This window comes from Somniosus microcephalus, chromosome 1, assembly GCF_052327205.1.
Source record: "Somniosus microcephalus isolate GS21.2 chromosome 1, FLI_Smic_1.0, whole genome shotgun sequence".
Taxonomy (NCBI): domain Eukaryota; kingdom Metazoa; phylum Chordata; class Chondrichthyes; order Squaliformes; family Somniosidae; genus Somniosus; species Somniosus microcephalus.
In genome coordinates this window covers 189,611,216-189,630,493 of record NC_140987.1, presented here as the reverse complement: position 1 = coordinate 189,630,493, position 19,278 = coordinate 189,611,216, and the positions used below count along the sequence as shown (strand labels likewise).

The following is a 19,278-nucleotide window of genomic DNA, read 5'->3' as shown; positions in this document are numbered from 1 at the left end:
CCATGTCTTCAAAAAGCCTAGTTTCTCCAAGAAGAAAGAAAAAGACTTTAAGCACAAAGAGAAAAAGCACAAGGAGAAAAAGTCCAAAGATATAACCGCAGCAGATGTTGTTAAGCAGTGGAAAGAGAAAAAGAAAAAGAAGAAGCCTGCACCAGAGCAGGAAGCAGTTCCGGTGGATACTCCTTCTTCCCTCAGGCCAATCTTTGGTGTTCCATTAGCCAAGGCTGCTGAGAGGACTATGCTGTATGATGGGATCCAGCTGCCAGCAGTTTTTCGAGAGTGCATTGACTGCATTGAGAGTTATGGCATGAAGAGTGAAGGAAACACTGAAACCCTCTCCAAGCAAAGATCGCAAGGAGACCTCGATCTATACAAGAGCAGATTGATGACAATGCCGCAACTGCATCTTGTCATTCACCGCCAGAACAATCTCATGAAGACACATCAGACTTACCCGTGTTGAGAAGATCCACACGTGAAGTAAAAGAGCCTGATAGACTTAATCTTTGAGTACAATGTAAAGCTTTGAAAATGTGTTGACTGTTTTGAAAATGTTTATGTTTATAGAGCACTAACAAAAGTGTTACTGATATTATCTTTATTGTTTTCTTGAAAGTTGATTGATATTGATTTTGTTAAACCTCAAAAAAAGGGGGATGTAGTGATCAATAGCATGTCATTCTATAGTGGACACTAGGTGGAGCTGTGTAGAGCTGTATGTATAAGACTACACTACCCAGCTGTATGATATTAAGACTACATTACCCATGAGGCACTAGGCTACCCACAAGGCAAGTCAAGATGGCAGCCTGCACACAGGAGCACACATGGAAGTCTCTACAGATACTGTACCTAGAAAACGTGTACTGAATAAATGACTAGCTAGAAGCTAGCTGTGTTCATAATAAGAATGTCGATTTATTAATGAACATAACACATGGGTCTGTGTGTAATAACGTATTTAAACAAGTGAACCAGACTGCATAACACACAAAGTTACGAGTGCTATGTCCAGCCAGGCCCAGTACATGTTTAAATGTGCTAATATAAAGGGACCCACATGGTGCTTTGTTTGCACAATGGGCAAGTTAGAATCATATAACCATAGCATACAAGGCTACGGACCAAGTGCTGGAAAATGGGATTAGAATAGACAGGGCTTGATGGCCGGCGCGGACACGATGGGCCGAAGGGCCTCTTTCTGTGCTGTATAACTCTATGACTCTATATAGAATCATAGAATAGTACAGCACAGAAGGAGGCCATTCGGCCTATTGAGTCTACTCTGCATTGGCTCTTTCAAAGAGCAATTCAGTTAGTCCCACTCCCCTGCTCTTTCCCCATATCCCTGCAATTTTATCGCCTTCAAGTAGTTATCCAATTCCCTTTTGAAGGCTACTATTGCATCTGCATCCACCACCCTATCAGGCAGTGCATTCCAAATCCTAACCACTTGTTGCGTAAAAAAGCTTTTCCTCATGTCGCCTCTGTTTTTTTTGCCAATCACCTTTAACCTGTGCCCTCTGGTTATCGACCCTTCAGCCATTGGAAACAGTTTCTCTTTATTTACTCTGACTGAACCCTTCATGATTTTAAACACCTCTATCACATCTCCTCTTAGCCTTCTCTGCTCCAAGGAGAACAAACTAAGTTAATCTATATACTTTTTTGAATATTTGTTTAAAGATGCAACAATTAATGAAATGGAGACTATCTTATACTGACATGCAAGTTGTTGTTAATGTTCATCATTATGAGTGCAGGAGTCCACTCTTAGATGCACAATAAACATTTTGTTTGAAAATGAACAGATTCTTTGTAAACAAAGAAACATGGGATAAATTTTCATTTCACGGCATAGCAGTAATCTGGCGGATTGCCTGTCTGTTATAGAACCCATCTGGTTTTCATTCCACTGATTTCGGACTAATCAGTTCCACCAGATTGCAGCCCATGTGGTGAAGACAAAAATTTACCCCATGGATTTTGTTTAACAAAGCAGATTTTTTTTCTATCTCCAGAGCTTGCTGGAAGGGTTGTAGCGTTTCATCACTTGGCTCGCCTATTATGCAAGCTTTTTGTTTTCTTTTTTTGTGATACTGTAGTTTGGCATTATATATGTATGTTTTGCTATAAGAGTAGAGTTGTGGATAAAGTGTGCATTTTAAAATGGCTTTTTTTTTGGAAGTATTTTTGTTTTCCACATCTTAAGAGATTTAGAAAATCTTCATCAGCTATTTCTTATGTACTTCAAATTAAATTGTGGGAGTCAAACTAGGACACACGGGCTCAAACTAATAAAAGGTAATGTTAGGAATGATATCAGGAGATTCTTCTTCACACAAGTGTGGAATATAGTGGAGGCAGAAACCCTAAAATCATTTAAGAAAGCATTGGATGCTACAAAGGGGGATGTTAGAATCTCTCTGAATGAATGAATTAAGATGGGCCAAATCTGTAATAATATTGTGATCTTTGTACCTGTTTTAAAAAATGTATTGTTCACACTGGTGTTTCTCTTGAAGCTGACAGTCCAAGTTCTGTTTAGTTTAGGAACATACGAAATTGATGAGCAGGAAAATACCAGCTGGTGCATCAAACCTGCCCCACACCATGATGTCCGGAGCATCATGACCCTCCCCCCCACATCCTCCTCCAACTTGCTCCCACTCCCACCCCTGAAACCATGTAATCTCCTGGGAGAGGCAAAAAATGAGTGAAAAAATCCAGGGCCAATAAGAAAAAAAGTACTCTGGAAAATTCCTCTCCGACCCCATCAGGCGGTTTGATATTGTGTGGTTGCTTTCAAATTCCCTCACTCCTCTGACACAGGATTACTCCTTGTTCCATTCTCCCTCATCAGTGGCTGCTCTTTCAACCATTATGCTCTGACCTTTAAAAATTGATCCCCAAATCCCTCCACCTTGCCACTCCATTCTTGTTTTCCAAAACCTCCTTGACGTCCATCTTCTAAATCGTTCATTCCACACTTCCCAACCTTCATTATTTTCATCCCTACTCGACCTCTTTTCCTTTCCTGAGAAGTGTGATAGAACTGCAAGGTCTTTTGTAATTTCAGATCATTTGTGAATTTTCAATTTCAACTTTTATGCATATTTGTGATATTTGAGATAATGGCTAGTGAGTTGGAATATGACTCGTAAAGAAATCAATTTTGATTAAGTTTGGAAGTACTTTTTAAACAAAAGGAAGTTTATTTCGATTTGAGTGTCTTAAGATTGGTGTGTTCCTTTATTACATGCTATTTATTATCACAAACTTTGAATGAAGGACAACAACGCAATGTGATAGTTACTCACAGAATGACATTCAAAATATTCCTGTGAAAAACACCAATGTTATCTCATTGCTCCTAGGGTCATACCCATTGAATAAAATGAACTCCTTCAAAATGTTCTCAGCACTACTGAATCTAACAAACACTACGAACATTCAACTATACATAATGCACACCAATACTGCTTAGGTTTGATAGTAATGCAGTTCAGTGTGTCAATAATTGCACATATAGGCTCATCAACACTGATCACATGCATGAGTATATTATAGATATATATAGATATAGATGGTAAATTTCCTTGTGGCGGAAACCCCATAAATGGTGGTGGAGCAACTGGAGAAGCCCCGAGGAAACTCACACCATAGCTTTTCTTCAACTCTAAGGGTTTTTGAGACAGTGACACAACAGAGTAAAGCAAGTGTCACAAAAACAAAGACTAATAGAGAGCTCACATGAAATAACCCGATACCGTCCAGGTGGGACTACCTGAGCAACTAGCCCGGATGCTGACATTTACTTTGAAAACCTTGGGGGTCAGCATAAGTTCATGGAATTCAAGACTGGAACTGCACGGTCCTGAACACTGTATGAAAGATGTCCCTTCATGCAGAGGAGCAAACATATTATTGTAGCCCAATTTATGCAGAATGCACAATGATCCATGTCTACTAGTGATATTCACAAAGGCACAAAAGCACTCTATTTTAAAGGACAGAGAATTTGAGTCAGACACTCAATTTTAATCCAAATTGCATTCCCCATAGAGTTCTAGAACCTGGTTCCTTGCACTAATAATATCAGGACTGCCAGCAGTCAAACAGATGAAATAAATGTAACAAGACTCTTCTATCATTGCGTTGACTCTTTTATTATTAATTACAATGAAATAACACGCATAAATTCAAAGAGGGTTGCCACAACACTCACTGATTCATGGTACTGAACAGCTTTGGACACATCCTAAGTTCTGCACTAGTTTTCTTTACTGCAATAAACAACTTTACATTTAATGAAATACTTCCACGAAAGCCAATACTGTCACAAGAAAAAGAAAATTATCTGTTTCATTTTCCCACATGCTGAAGAATAAAATGATAAACTTACAGTCTCTCTTGGAGCACTTTCTCTGTAAATCAAGGTAACTGTCATTAACAGGCACCCTAGAATTTGAACAGGGCAGCTTGGGTCCTTCAGATTTAAAGTGACTTCAGTTGGTCTAGGGGAAAAAAAAGTTATATACATTATAATAAATAAAATTTGACAAAATGTCTACCAAAGGACTGATACTTTCTTAAATTCTAAATAAAAGACATTTGTTATTGATGATTCCTTGATATCACTGCAGACTTCTGTTTACAATAGGTTAAAGTGGCACTTTACCAAGATTTTTTTTTAAATGCCTATTTAAATTAGCGGGTAATGAATTGTGAAACATTTTGAATTATTTGCCAAATAGTATTTTTTGTAGAAGGAGTATCTTGATGGTGACCTGTCACCAGGCTCAACATCCATCCCCTTTCCCTGGCCTATTCAGCCATTTTGGTTTGTGCTGAAGCAGATTAAAAAATTTTGATCACCAGAAGGCTGCTCACCTTTAAGAGGTGCAGACTGCCTTTAAGAGGCGCAGACCAGCTTTAAGTAAAGCTAGCCTTGCGTGAATTTCGGCCTCCTGCTGAGCGCACAGCCTGTCAGCAATGCATTCAGCGCTGGGCTGTGCACTGCTATCATTATAATTAGCAGGCAGCACGAATTTTACGTGCTGCCTGGACTTCTTTCAACGGGCGTGGGCCGCTCACACGTCATGATCCCCGTGCTCATTTTAGGTCCTAATCCAGTTTCACACCCTGCATCTTTAATAATGGTTATACAAGCAAAATATATAGTCTTAGGCCTACAGGATCTGTAGATATCAAATGAATATAAAGAATGCCACACTCTATTGGTGTTAAATTCGAGAATAGAGACTAAAGCCGCAAAATTTGGCTCCATAGCGCCTGTTGTTTGGATGCTACGGGTGGCATTTTGCTTCCAAAATGGTGTCTGCCATGCACGCACGCACTTCTAAACGTCATCTTGGGTAGATCATTAGTGTGAGTGCAGGGAGCATGCGCTGGAAGTATGCCGAGTAGGCAGATCCTGACATCAATCAGTGTGCAATGCTGGTTTGACACCAGCGCTGCCATTTTGGAGCTCAGCGCTCCAGCTAACGCCCTCTGCTAAGCTCGCACAGCTGAGCACTCATTCAGCAGCAGGAAGGACTCCCCCACCAGCACTATTTAAAGGGATCATCAGTGGTGTGGCAGGTCCTGAAGAACTTTGTTCTGACTTCAAGGAATTTGCACAGACCACTTGCTTCAAGACATGGGTGCACTAGTAGGCATTCCATTTGGCCTACAGCATGACAGTGAGAATGAGCAGAGGCGACACAGAGCAGAACAAGCTGCAGGAAGAGGAAGGAGGGGGTGGGGAGAATGGCTCTCAGCTAGCAGCCATATCTGCCCAGGGTGTTCAGGGAGCAATACCCCTACCTGAACCTCAGTGAGAAACAGTGTTTCAGACATCAGCGCTTCACCAAGGACATCCTCACTGAAATCTGCCACCTGCTGCAGCCACAACTGCAACCTCAGAGCAGGGCAAGGACCGCATTACCAGCGGCTGTGAGCGGAATTCCTTTCCTTCTCTCTGGCCAGGGAGCAACAGGTGGAACAAGCACGTGGCTTTGTGAGGATTTCAGGTTTCCCCATGGTGCAGGGTGTCACTGATTACATGCACGTCACTTTGTGGGCGCGGCACGTAAACTCTGAGATGTACTGCAACTGAAAGGGATTCCACTCCCTCAATGTCCAGCTGGTGTGCAACTATAGGCAGCGAATCATGCAGGTCAATCCCTGGTATCCTGGCAGCAGTCATGATGTCTTCATTCTGCGGCAGTCCGCTGACCCATCTACATTTGAGCCATCACGACAAACCAGAGAGTGGCTACTGGGTGACAAGGGTCATGGCTCATGATTCCGGTGCGTAACCCACGCACACGTGGGCAGCATGCATATAACGAAAGCCATGCTGCCACACAAATTATCATAGAGCAGACCATTGGCATGCCAAAGCAATGCTTCCGCTGCCTGGACCGCTCTGGAGGAGCCCTGCAGTACTCGGCAGAGCGGGTGTTGAGACAGCCCTTGCAACCAGTTATACGGCGACCAGCTGAAGAGCAGGAGCATGAGGAAGAGGAAGAGGAGGGGAAGAGGCAACGTAGACAGCCCTTTCTAGCTGGGCTGTCCGAGACCATCTCATCCGACTGCGATATCAATAAACGCAATCCCAATTCCACATTCACCAACAGTCCCACCCTTACCTTGCCTCTGTCACTGACCATCACAGCGTCCACTTGGCCACAATGCAAAAATAAAAGCCAACACAAAATAAACACTCCAAATCAAAATTAGGAATTAAATCATGCCAGACTGCATACAAACGTAAACAAATTAATTCCCTTAGTGCCTGTCTTCAGTGTCCCTTTGCCTGCCCTGGTACTCCTACCCCAGTGGCTCCAGCATGGCTGGTGGAAGGCTGCTGATTTTCAGTGGGGGAGACTGCATTTGGCCTTTCAGGATGACCTCGAGCATCTCTGGGCCTAGAAGGCCCAGCTTTAGACTGCAGGAACTCAGCACCAGCGGCTGTAGTCTGGGCTGGCTGCATGACAGGCAACAGCAAGGGCTCTGGCGGAGTGGCAGGGGTGGGAGGACGAATGCTGCCATCCTGAGAGAGGACAGCAGGTTCATGCTCCATGGAACCACTGCCACTCCCCCGGGCGGCACCTCAGCACTCCGAGTGATCTGTTGGAGGACAGATTGCTGGAGTGCTGTGACACCCTGAAAGTGCCTTTGAACATTGGTAAGCGCAGCCACGATGGCAGCAGTCTGAGCTTGCATTACAGAAGTCTGAGCTCCACTGCAGCACCCAGACGCTTGGTAACTTCTGCTTGTGCTGTAATGGAAGCTGAGACATCGGTCATCAGACGCTACATCATGATTGTGTCCACAAGTATGCTAATGGAGTTGGCCATAACTTCCATCCTGGAAAACATGGGTTCCAAGCTCTGCGCAAAGCCCTGTGCAAAGTTGCTGCCAGACTCCTTCATGCTCCTTGACATTGGACGCAGGCTTTCTGGCAGGCTTCCCAATGCACCAACCATTTCATTGTGCATACCCATCAGCCTTTGTCTGTAGCCTGCCCCATTGACGTGCTCATCTGAGTCCTCTGTAGAAGACCTTCCATGCGACATCGCCCAATCTGGGGAGCTAGCACCTATGCTACCCTTACCCTGTGTCCTGGCTGCAGGCCACTCATGCCCAGTAACTCATCATGTGCAGATCCTGCATCTAAACTATCCTCTAAAGTACGCGGAGTGTCAATATCTGAGCTGGTAGCTGCGAGTGTGAAATTGAGTGACGGTGCTGTGTCTTCATCATTACTGTCTTCTTCATCTTCCAGTTCTTGCTCCTCCACCACTGCCTGGCCAGGTTGCTGTTCTTGGGTATCTGAAAGGAGAAAGGCACAAGGGTAGTGTTGTGGTGAGGGGAGGGGAGAAAGCAAGAGCTGCATGCTGACGCCATCTGCAGCTTGTAAATCAGAAGGGATTGTGGGATGAGGGGGGGAAGTGGGACGTGAGGAGGAGGATTAGGTATGAGGGTACCGTCATCATTGATTGTTCCAGCCCCGCTGCTGGCCACGGGCTCAGCAATGGCCACTTCAATGATGGTGAGCACCATCTCCTCCATCGGGGTAAGGTCATGCAGCCATGCCTGTCCCCTGCCAATAACTCCTGCTGCCGTTGGATATGGGCCAACTTGTCCTGCAAGAGAGCAGGAAGTGCATCAGTGAGTGTGGTGCAAGGTGCTTGGGTGATGTGCCTGTCATGGATGAATAGCTGCCAGTGTGTGCAAGTTGTGAGATGTGGGTGTGAGGCTTGCAGCAGTGCTCATTGTGTGAGGGTGAGGTGAAGCTATGAATGTGACTTAGGAGTCCTGTTTGATAAAGATTGTTGGTAAGTGAGTGATGAGGGTGTGGTGCATTGAGCAGTGTGTGAGGCTGGTGATGCAGTTGGTGGGATATGGCATTTGAAGATGAATTCACTGACCTTGACCACTCATGTGATGTCATTGAACTTTTTGCAGCACTGCATCCAGGTCCTTGGGCTTGACGTCTGGCATTGACCTCCACGGCTACCTGCTCCCACTGCCTTCGCAGCGTTTGTCTGGAGGCCTTTCTGGTCCCCTGTGGATAGATGACCTCTCTCCTCCTGTCCATCTCCTCCACCAAAGAACTTTGAAGCATGCTCTCTCCCCGTTGCATCATTGTTCTTGCAGGTCAGACTATTTTCCCCAGCCATTTCCTGCACCTGCTCCAGCCAGAATGCATCCCCCCCTTTAAGAGGTGCAGGCTGCCTTTAAGTAGTGCAGGCTAGCTTTAAGTGGTGCTAGCCTCGCACGAACTTGGGCCTCTGCTGAGGCGTTCAGCCACTCAACAGTGTGTGTAGTGCTGCCTTAACGCTGCAATCATTTAAATTAGCATGCAGAGCAAAGTTTGCATCGCGATCCCCGCGCCTGTTTAGGGGCTGTCGAATTTAGCCCCCTAAAAGTCTAAAGTGGATTTAATTTTGATATTGCGGGTTTCATTGCAAAGACTAAAAGTTGATTCAAATGGAGACCATTACAGCAGCTGTGACGCTACTCTCTTTAAAAAAAAGCAACAATGTAGTTCTTTGTCTCTGGTCCTCCAGGTGGTTTGAGGAGGAGGTATGTTTATATGTTCTCTGCCACTCCAATGATCTCATGTGCTTCAGTGTTCTCTGGAGGTCTACTTTGGGGAGGGAGAAACAACCATTGGCGGTCACCTATGAAGCGCCTCGTGATATTTTACTACGTTAAAGGCGCTATATAAATTCAAGTTGTTGTTGTTGTCTTCCAGGGAATGTTCCCCATTGTTCTGGTGGAAAAATGTATCTGATTTTCAAGGGAAAATATTCTATTAGTTTCATTCCCTGAAATCTTAGATCAGCTGGCACACCAACCTGGATTATATCGAAATAACAACAGAAAATGCTGGAAAAACTCAGCAGGCCAGGCAACATCCGTGGAGAGAAATAGAGTCAACGTTTCAGGTCGAAACCCTTTGTCAAGACTGAAGAAGCACAGGAAATGAAAGAGATTAAAAGACCAGTTTGGGGACTGGGAGAGAACAAAAGAGAAGTGAAGAGACATTAAGAGGTATTCAAAACGAGACGAGATGGTGATAGGACTGGTGGAGACAGAAGACGGCTCTAGATTAGGTGTGAAATGCGTTGGTAGAATGGGAGACAGCTGCCATGTGGGAGAGAAAAAAAAAGGAAGGGGGGGAGGGCCAAAACAAAGGTGTGGATAAAAAATATAAGTAAAAATGTAATGGGGACAGAAAATGCTGGAAAAACTCAGCAGGCCAGGCAACATCCGTGGAGAGAAATAGAGTCAATGGGCCAGATTTTCAGTGTGCCGTGAGGCGGGCTTTTAGGCGTGCGGGGGGCAAAAATCCCAAATTCGGGGGTCCCGACACCATCCCGCCCAAAACCCGCCTCCACATAAGTTTCAAGGGAGGCAGGTACCCGCCCCGCACTGGGACCCGCCGACCCGAGGCGGGAAGGGATTAGCGCCAATTAACTACCTGTTAACAGGTAGTTAACAGGCAGTTTTTAGCCTAATCTCTATTTTGAGGGGTGTCGTATGGGATTCCCGACGGCTCCAAACCACGCCAGGTTAAAGCAGGCGGACCGTTGGGTTGAAGGACTTGGAGGGGTCGCGATGTCGGTGTTCAGGTGAGTGATGGGTGCATGAGTGCAAAGGTAAGTGTGTTTGGTGTGTCTAAAGTGTGTAAAGAAGTTTAAATTACCTGTACTTACCTTAACAGCCTTTCTTCCTCTAGGCGTCGGGAGTCCATCACTCAGCCGGCACTGAAAGCTGAATGGCTGCGATCTGTCAAAAGTGACAGCCTTCAGCTTTCAGTGCCGGTGACAGTTCTAACTGAGTCTGCGTAGAAGGACTCAGGTCAGAAGTCAGACTGTCAGTGTTTGACAGCTTCAAACAGCTGTGAAACACTGATATTTCATCTGTCAAAAACTCTTGACAGATGAAATTTCAGTCTGTGACGTCACCTGTTGCCGGGTGGCCTTTAATTGGCCTGCTGAGCCCACTGGGCAGGCTCAACAAGGTCAATCAAGGGAAAATCGCGCGGATTGGCCAGACGTCGATGGAGGCGGGACTAAAACCCGAAAGTTGTAGTCCCGCCTCCTTCCCGACTGCTGAATGAAAATCCAGCCCAACGTTTCAGGTCGAAACCCTTTGTCAAGACTGAAGAAGCACAGGAAATGATTAGATTAAAAGACCAGTTTGAGGGCTGGGAGAGAACAGAAGAGAAGTGAAGAGACATTAAGAGGTATCGATTATATCGATTTGGTTTCAACTTCCCAAATAATCCAAACTTTCTGCTTCTGAGTCCAAGATTCCCCAAAATCAAATATTCAACCTTAGCAGAGAATGATCTGCTTGAACAAACTATATCCATTTCAGTTTCCCCCCCATACAGAATGCTGATTACACACTTTACAGATTACTACATAAGTAAAATGATGATGGTATAAATTAACTTTAATATCTGTTACCTCTTTAATTCCAACTTAGTTAGATCCAGATAGGTTGAACCCATGAAGTCATCTTGTAACCCAAAGTCATAATCAAACACCTAGAGGAAAGAACCCAAAGTTAAAATCTACTGTAAAAATGAACAACTTAGCTATAAGAAAATAAAACACTGTGGCCTGGAGTTTCCGCTTGATTGCACTTGTTTTTTCGGTGCAAGTCACCCAATATCAGTGTAACTGACGCAAAAGATCGCGTAATTTTAAACGCAATTTGTGTCAGAAACTCGAGTTTCCGCAATCCTTTGTGCTAGTTTTAAGATCATCGTGCTCGAATCAGGCCACCCACAAAATTGGCCACGGCCCCAGGGTGAATTAATCACCATTGGGAGTTTCTTCTAATGGCGCTCATTTGCAGGCCTTTGAGGAGGCTCCAAAAATTAAGTTGTATCTTTTGGTCGCAAGGACACTAATAGGTACGTTTTGAATGATTTCTTTTTTAATTTACTATGGAACTGACTACTGTACCCCAATCCAACTAGAAAATAGTTTGGTGTATTTTTTAAAAGTCACATTCAGTAATTTAAAATCAGGTTACTCACAGGTGGATTTACACTGATTTAAAATGCTTATTTTTTGTGATGAATCCATTTTCAGCTGTATTAATCAAACCTTAACAAGTTACCACTCTTAAATATATCAAGGAATATTTTTGAAAGCAAAAATTTATTTTTTTAAATTACATTTTAAAACACTGTCCTATTGCGCTGGTTCATGGCAGATTTTGCGTTCAGTAATATGCGAATGAGTTTGAGCGTAAACTTGGGGGGGAAAAACACTTTTCAAAACGGGTGGAATTTTGGGAGGAATTTGCGCGGAATCACCGATTACGTCCAAAGTGGAAACTCTATCCCCTACTTAAATATACCATTCATCAAAGCTTCTTGTCTTTATAAAAAATCTTATTTTCATGTTTTGTGTAATATTTTTTCAAAATAAATACAAATATGAAGAAAGCATATTCATATTTTACAGCAACATCTGTCACAGTGACGTAACATATAACATGAAATATTATAGGACAGAAGTGAGACACGAAGAAGGAAAGAACCATGATACTGCCTACAAATCAAATCAAACAGATCAGCCACATATGAGTGAGGACATTTCCAGGCAGAGGAACTAATCTCCTAATTTTGAGGTATCAACTCAAACCTGACTACACCATATCCAATACCTACAATTCCATAAATTTGGGATTTTTTTCCTGCCCCAGCTGGAGAGAATCCTGTATGCAGATTCTGGGTATAAATGCTTTGGGCAATAGGTAATTGTAAACAGAACCTGCATACTGGAAGCTTCATTACTGTGCAGGGTGCAGAAGCAGGTCCAGTATTCTGCTCAGAGGTGAGTCATTCTTTTTATTCAGATGACTCTCATCTGGAAACTCTCAGGGAAACTAGGGCTCAAATACTGCTTGCTAGCATTCCCCATATCCTAAGAGCAAATAAAAGTATATATAAACTTGGAAAACCCAAGATTTTTAGAATGAAAGTTGGTAAATGTAATGTATTATTGTTTTATGACCTCGTGCACCATGGAAGCAACAAGAGGCAGTGCTCATCTTGACCTGGTATTTATAAAGATCCAGAGAATGTATAGAAAATGGAAGTCATAGTTGCCCTATGAGACATCAACCACAGTATGATAAAGTTTAACATGAGCTCCTTAGGTGCAGTCCCCCTCCCTTTCAAATCTGCCGTCATCACCCCCATCCTCAAAAAAACACCCTTGACGTCTCTGTCTTTGAAAACTACTACCCCCATCTCCAACCTCCTTTTCCGTTTCAAGATCTTTGAATGTGTTGTCACCTCCCAAATCCGTGCCCATCTTTCCCGCAACTCCATGGTTTGAACCTCACCAATCAGGTTTCCGCCCCGCCACAGAACTGAAATGGCCCTAATTAAAATCACAAATGGCATCCTATTTGACTGTGACTGTGGTACACTATCCCTCCTCATCCTTTTCAACCTGTCTGCAGCCTTTGACACCATCAACCACACCGTTCTACCCAACGCCTCTCCTCTGTAGAGATTCACGTATCTTTGGTAAACAGGGTCAAGTGCAAACCAATATGGTGGGTATATTGGCCTAGAAATTCAGTATAGCCACTTTTGGGGCGGTAAAGTCGGGCGGCCGCTAAAGTTTGCGCCCAGCGCAAAGTCGCGCCCCCTTCGCCGATATTCAGTCGCATCGCCCCAAGAGGTTGCTGCTGCGCTAAAACAGGCGATACACGACTATCTTTAGGCGCTAAGCCGGCAGTGCTGAGCGATACCCCGAGGCCGGGCGCAGCGCCGGTGTGGCGAGTTGTTGATTGACGGCAGACACTCTGGCGCCAGTCAGCTCTTAAAGGGGGAGGGTGGATTTGTTTGCCTGCCACGCCCTGCACACTGCAGCCCTCAACCTAGGCCTGACCACTTCAGCTTCACCTGCACAACGCCCAGGGCTATGGAGAAGGCCAGGGAGAGAGCGCAGCGCTTCAGCGACAGTGACCTGAGGCTGCTGGTTGGCGGAGTGGAGCGCAGGCGCCATGTTCTGTTCCCAGAAGGTGGCAAGAGGCCGCTGCCCAGCGCCTACCGGAAAGCCTGGAGGGAGGTCTCAAACAGGGTGTCTTCCAACAGTGTGGTTTCCAGGACTCCTGTGCAATGCCGGAAGAAGTTCAACGACCTCACTCGGGTTGTCAGGGTGAGTACCCTTCCCAGTGTCCTCCTCATCCCTGCATGTGCACCTCGCTTTATGGGCAAAGGGACCTGAAAGCCCTAATGGCCAGCCCTCATCCAGCAGCTATGGGACTGTCATGAAAATCACTTGCACATTCAGCACTTTACACACTGTACAAGCTATTCGACCATGGGAGGTAGTGCAGACAAGATCAGGGCTTCACACTGTACAAGCTATTCGACCATGGGAGGCATTGCAGACAGGATCAGGGCTTCACACTGTACTTAGAGGCCGTCCTTTCTCTTGCAGGCCAAGGTGGCGCACAACCGGCGGAAACGAATTGACACCAGGGGAGGCCGTCCTGACGTAAAAGAGCTCTCTGACCTCGACCAGCGTGTGGAGCGCATTATGGCAGGCCGGCTGATTGGACCCGTCGCCAGTGGAGATGCCGACCCTGTTCTGGGCACCAATGGTAAGGGCATCACCTTTTTGACTTCGCTCGTTCCACTTGCGCCTCAGATCAGCATCCTTTGCCACTGTCCGACCAATGCAGTGAATGGCACCACTCATGCCTCCCTCGCTGCCGCCCTGTCCTCACTCTAAAGCTACTCTTGTGCCTTCCTGCTTTCAGATGGTGAATCGCCAGGTGAGGAGGCGGGCCCTCAAGCTGCCACTGTCAGCGCTTCGGAATACGAGGAGGAGGAAGAGGAAGCCGGCCCATCAGTGCCACCCTCAGCCGCGCCAGCCCATGGCGATGTAGGGGACACGTCTTCCCTGGAGGGGAGCCGGGGGGAAGGGTCGGAGGAGAGTGAAGCTCCGGGGCCCAGCGGCCTGCAGCAACGCGGGAGGGGTGGGGAAGCTCGGCGGACTTCTCCCCAGAGGGCGAGTGCGGCCTCCAGTCCTGCGACGGTCAGCGAAGAGGAGGTGCGGCTCCTGGAGGAAATGGCCGTCCAGGCTGAGCGCAGGCACAATGAGCTCATGGCAGCAGTGGCAAGGATGCCTGACTCCATTGAGTCTTTGTCAAGGAGTGTGCAGCAATTTGGAGCAGCACAGGCCAGGAGTCTGGATCAATTCAGTGCAGCACAGGCAAGGAGTCTACAGGACTTCGCGGCAGCACAGGCGGCGTCGAGCCAAGTGCTCAGTCGTGCCGTCCATTCACTGGCTGTTGTCATGCGGACACAGACCAGGGCCACACGGGCACTAACTGCTGCCACCCTCGCTGGATCAGCCAGGCATCGCCAGGGCACTCGCCGCGCAGCAGCAGCCCAGCAGCCCAGCAGTCTGTTCTTCAGCTGTTTGCTGCGCATGCTGCAGTGCTGGCCCGTGCGAGTGCCAATGTGTCAGGCGACCAGCGAGCACCTGCGATCTGCCAGGTTGGCACCATTCCTGCAGCCGACACTGCCACTCCGCCATTGCAGCTGCCACGAGCCGCTGGACAGACTGCTGCCGCCCAGCCAGAGTTGGAGCAGTCAGCAGCCGGCCACTCCAAGGCCAGAGCTGGTGCAGGCCGACCCCCAAGGGCATCTGGCGTCTCGCCATCTGCCCCTCAGCAGCCTTCCCCCAGCCTTGCTGCAGCCACTGGGCTCCCATTGAGGAGGAGCTGCAGGGCGGGCAGGGGCCAGGCAAGGATGCGAAAGGCATCGCCCTCGCAGGGCAAAAAGTAGAAGGTATGCACAAATGCCTGATGCTTTTTGTAAGGCCGAGATTGGTGCAGTTGTGTTTTTGTAAGGCCGAGACTGGTGTCTTTCTTTCTTTTTGTAAGGCCGAGACTGGTGTAGTTGTGTTTTTGTAAGGCCGAGACTGGTGTCTTTCTTTCTTTTTGTAAGGCCGAGACTGGTAGTTTTGTGTTTTTGGAGGGGGCTTCTCCACATGAGGATGTAATGTGGGAAGGGCAGAGGTTTTCAATAAATTATTGTTGTTAAATTGCACTGTGCATGGTTTTTTGGTTAAGTCCTGGTTGCCCTGCTCGGCTGAGGGCTTGTGGAGCGGCTACATTCATCTGCTGACATTGGCACAAGCCATTCCCTGAGAGGGGGCCTAGAACCGACGTTCAATAAGCCGGCGACGGGCGGCCCTTGCACTTTCTGCCTCCCTCCTGTGCTGGTCCTCCTCCTCCTCCTCCTCCTCCTCAGGTGGTCCTCCAATCTCTGGTGGCAGTGGCTGAGTCCTGCGGATAGCCAGGTTGTGCAGCATGCAGCAAACGACCACGAAATGGGAGACTCGCTCCGGCGAATATTGTAGGGCTCCACCGGAACGATCCAGACAGCGGAACCGTTGCTTCAGGACGCCGATTGTTTGTTCGATGATGTTCCTAGTCGCTTGATGGCTATCATTGTATCCCTCTTCAGCAGGGGTGCTGGGCGCACGTAGCGGGGTCATCAGCCAGGTACACAAAGGATAGCCTTTGTCCCCGATAAGCCATCCTCGTGGGTGAGGCTGGCCCTGGAACATGTCTGCCACAGAAGTCTGTCGCAGGATGAAGGCATCGTGGCTGCTGCCTGGGAAGCGGGCATTGACAGCTAGGATGAGCTGCCTGTGGTCACACACCAGCTGGACGTTGAGCGAATGGTAGCCCTTCCGGTTGCGGTAATCCTCGGCATTCTCCAGAGGTGCCCGCAAAGCCACATGCGTGCAGTCAATGGCGCCCTGCACCATGGGGAAGCCCGCGAATGCTGCAAAGCCCATTGCACGCTGTTGCTGCTTGGCAAGGGCCATGGAGAAAGAGATGAACTGACGTCTCCTTGTGAAAAGGGCATTGGTCACCTGGCGGATGCAGCAATGCACGGCGAACTGGGAGATGTTGGCAATGTCCCCAGCAGCGGATTGGAAGGAGCCGGTGGCATAGAAGTTGAGAGCCACCGTCACCTTCACTGCCACCGACAGAGACGTCCTGCTCCTCAGCTGTGGCTGCAGATCACCGCCAAGCAGGTGGCAGATCTCTGTGACCACCTCCCTTCTGAATCGCAGCCTCCGAACACACTGCTCCTCAGACATGTTGAGGTAGGAGAACTGCTGGCGGTATAACCTGGGTGGGTAAGGCCTCCTTTCCCGACGCCTGTTGCCCCCTCTCCGTCTAGCCAGGGCTGCCACTCTCTCACGGCGTCTGTGAGCCCTTTGGATGTAATTGAGAAAGCCAGCGTTTACACCCATTGCAGCCCCCATAATATGCTGGCAAACAATGAGATGTCAATGAAGGCAAAGACAAGTGGAAAGCTGTGGCCTGAAGCCACAAGTACCTGTCCGAGTGTTGGGCCAAAGCAGAAAGCTCTCTACCTTGGTCTCTCTGCAAAGATCCGTCTCTCAAGAAGGAGTGCTGCGAAATGGCAGCCTTTTCTAGTGCAGGAGGAGTGCCCTTTAATTTGCGCCCCCCGCGCCCCGCATCGACTGAGCATCGTTCCACTCTAACAGTCGCTAGGGGCGCCAGGCGCACAATGGGGCGTCGCGACTGAATTTCCGGTTGGGGGCGCACAAAGGGCGTTGCACGAGGAAATGACGTCATGATCTGCGTGCGCAGCTGAGCACGTGCAAAGACTTTGCGCCGCTGCTAAATCTTGATTGAAGTTGGGGCGAGGCGCAGATCGCGCTGCGCCCGGCCGCTAGCCGCCTAGCGCCCGACATCTACTCCTCCTAAGGCGCTACCGGCTGGCGCAACCAACTGAATTTCTAGGCCATTGTGTTTAATCGGAGTTTAGGATGGAATATAACACACTAGTTATACAGCAAAAGCATACGAACGTGACAAGTAGCTGGTACCGGACCCGATCTGACAGGCAGCTGGCGTGCGCAAACAACTCTTCAAATTCATTCTCCTTCTTGTCTCACGTATCTCTCTCTCTCTTTCTCTGAACTATCCAAGAGTGTTAGACTAGGGTCCGCATGTATCCACTCTCTGAAGAGTGTTAGACCACCAACTCACTCTTGGGAGCCCTCTGCTCCCCTGTCTGAGGTAAGAGTTCTTTAGCTCTTCCTTTTATTCTCTTTTTAGGGGTGGGCCTGAGGTAGGATATGGACAGGACTATTTAACCTATAGAGGTTCCCCTTAAAACAAGGTGCCCAATGGCATGTCGAGTTCTTTGTCTAAACTATGGAAAAAGAGTCAACCCTCCTGTTATCTCGCACCGGTCAGGGATCTTCTCACAACCATTACACATGCTTTCTGTACTTGACCAATCATAGCCTTACAGCATCTTGAGGACTGTCTTCCCTTACCTCATCTGGCCCTTTCCTTCCAAAACAATAGTCTCTTATCTCATCCTGTCTGGCCCCCCCCCCCCCCCCGCCGGTGCAGCCAGTGCGTGTACCAGGCACAGCATTGGACTATTAAATCAGAGGCCCAAGCCATCGCTGTCTTACTCAACCAGCCGCTATCCAAACTAGCTCCCTTTAATCTAACAGACTATTCCATCCTGAGATGGTACCTTACCTCCCATAATTTCCTTCTATTCTATGTCCTTTATACTAATTAACTTTTAATTATCTTCACAAGCAGTTCTGTTAAACAAACTCCAATTCTTACCTTAGCATTATAATATGGGTATTAGTAAAAATGGAAGAAACATAGGTTGGGCCTTCATTGGCCAAATTAAAGACTAAGTCAAAATCCAAAACTCACAAACAACAGACAGCTAAGCCTTGAGGCAAGGTCATGCTATGGGCCCCTATGTGGGATGTTATGCAAGCTCTAATCTAACTAATTAAAAAGATTGTCTCACATTCTAATGCAAGTTTTCCAGGAAAACGAAATTTACATAGTTTCAGTAAAACACAACTTATACATTAACCCCTTACTTGTCTTGAGCGCTAATACAATCATTTACAGTTTCGCGTTACAGTCTCATCCGCATAACCATATACATTTTTAGGTACCCCTAATTTCTAACACCTCTAACGTGCATCTGAGCAGGACTGCCCTCGCTTGGTTCCACTGTTACCTATCCAGTCTTAGCCAGAAAATCTCCTGCAAAGGCTTCTCTTCTCCCCACACTGTTATCTCTGGAGACCCCAACTATCCTTGGCCCCCTTCTATTTCTCATCTATATGCTGCCCCTTGGCTACATCACCAAAGACATGGGGCCCGATTTTGTGGGAAATGGTCGGATTCCCCGAATGTGGGGTTCTGACACACAAAAACATGGGTCAGCCAGCTGCACGTAATTTTCCCTCAAGTGGCCAATTAATTTCCAGCGTGTGGGCAGCCTTGCTAATTGTCCATTTCCAGTCAGGAAGCCCCACAGTATGATGTCATCATTCCTGGTGCTTTCAAGGTCCACAGCAAGCATTGCTTCCTCTGTTGGCTTCCAAACGAACCCATACAGGATGGCAGAGGAGCCTGCAGCAGCTGTGGCCAGTGCCAGACCCCGAGCTGCCTCCAAATTCGACGAAGCTTCACTGCAGGCATTATTGGATGGGGTTAGGGCCCACAGGGAGGTCCTCTTCCCTAGGTCAGGCAGGAAGAGGCCTCCCACTGAGACCAATGCTGCATGGATGCAGGTGTCAGCAGATGTCAACTCGAATGTGCAAGTAACCTTGGCATCACATTTTTTTATTTTTTTTTATTCATTGATGGGATGTGGGCGTTGCTGGCTGG

The 19,278-nt window shown here is 47.3% G+C and overlaps 1 protein-coding gene across 5 annotated transcripts in view; it reads right to left on the bottom strand.

The window, feature by feature from the left end:
• Nucleotides 1-19,278, bottom strand: part of mctp1a (multiple C2 domains, transmembrane 1a) — a 960,306-nt gene that overhangs the window by 555,012 nt on the left and 386,016 nt on the right. For all 5 annotated transcript variants that reach the window (XR_015078481.1, XM_085988645.1, XM_085988632.1 and 2 more), the window contains 2 exons: nucleotides 10,995-11,074; nucleotides 4,406-4,517 (listed from right to left, as the gene is read on the bottom strand). Coding sequence is in view for 4 of the 5 variants with exons in the window: in XM_085988645.1 (XP_085844771.1) it covers nucleotides 4,406-4,517; nucleotides 10,995-11,074 (192 nt within the window). In the remaining variant the exon portion in view is untranslated. The remainder of the gene's footprint in view (nucleotides 1-4,405; nucleotides 4,518-10,994; nucleotides 11,075-19,278) is intronic.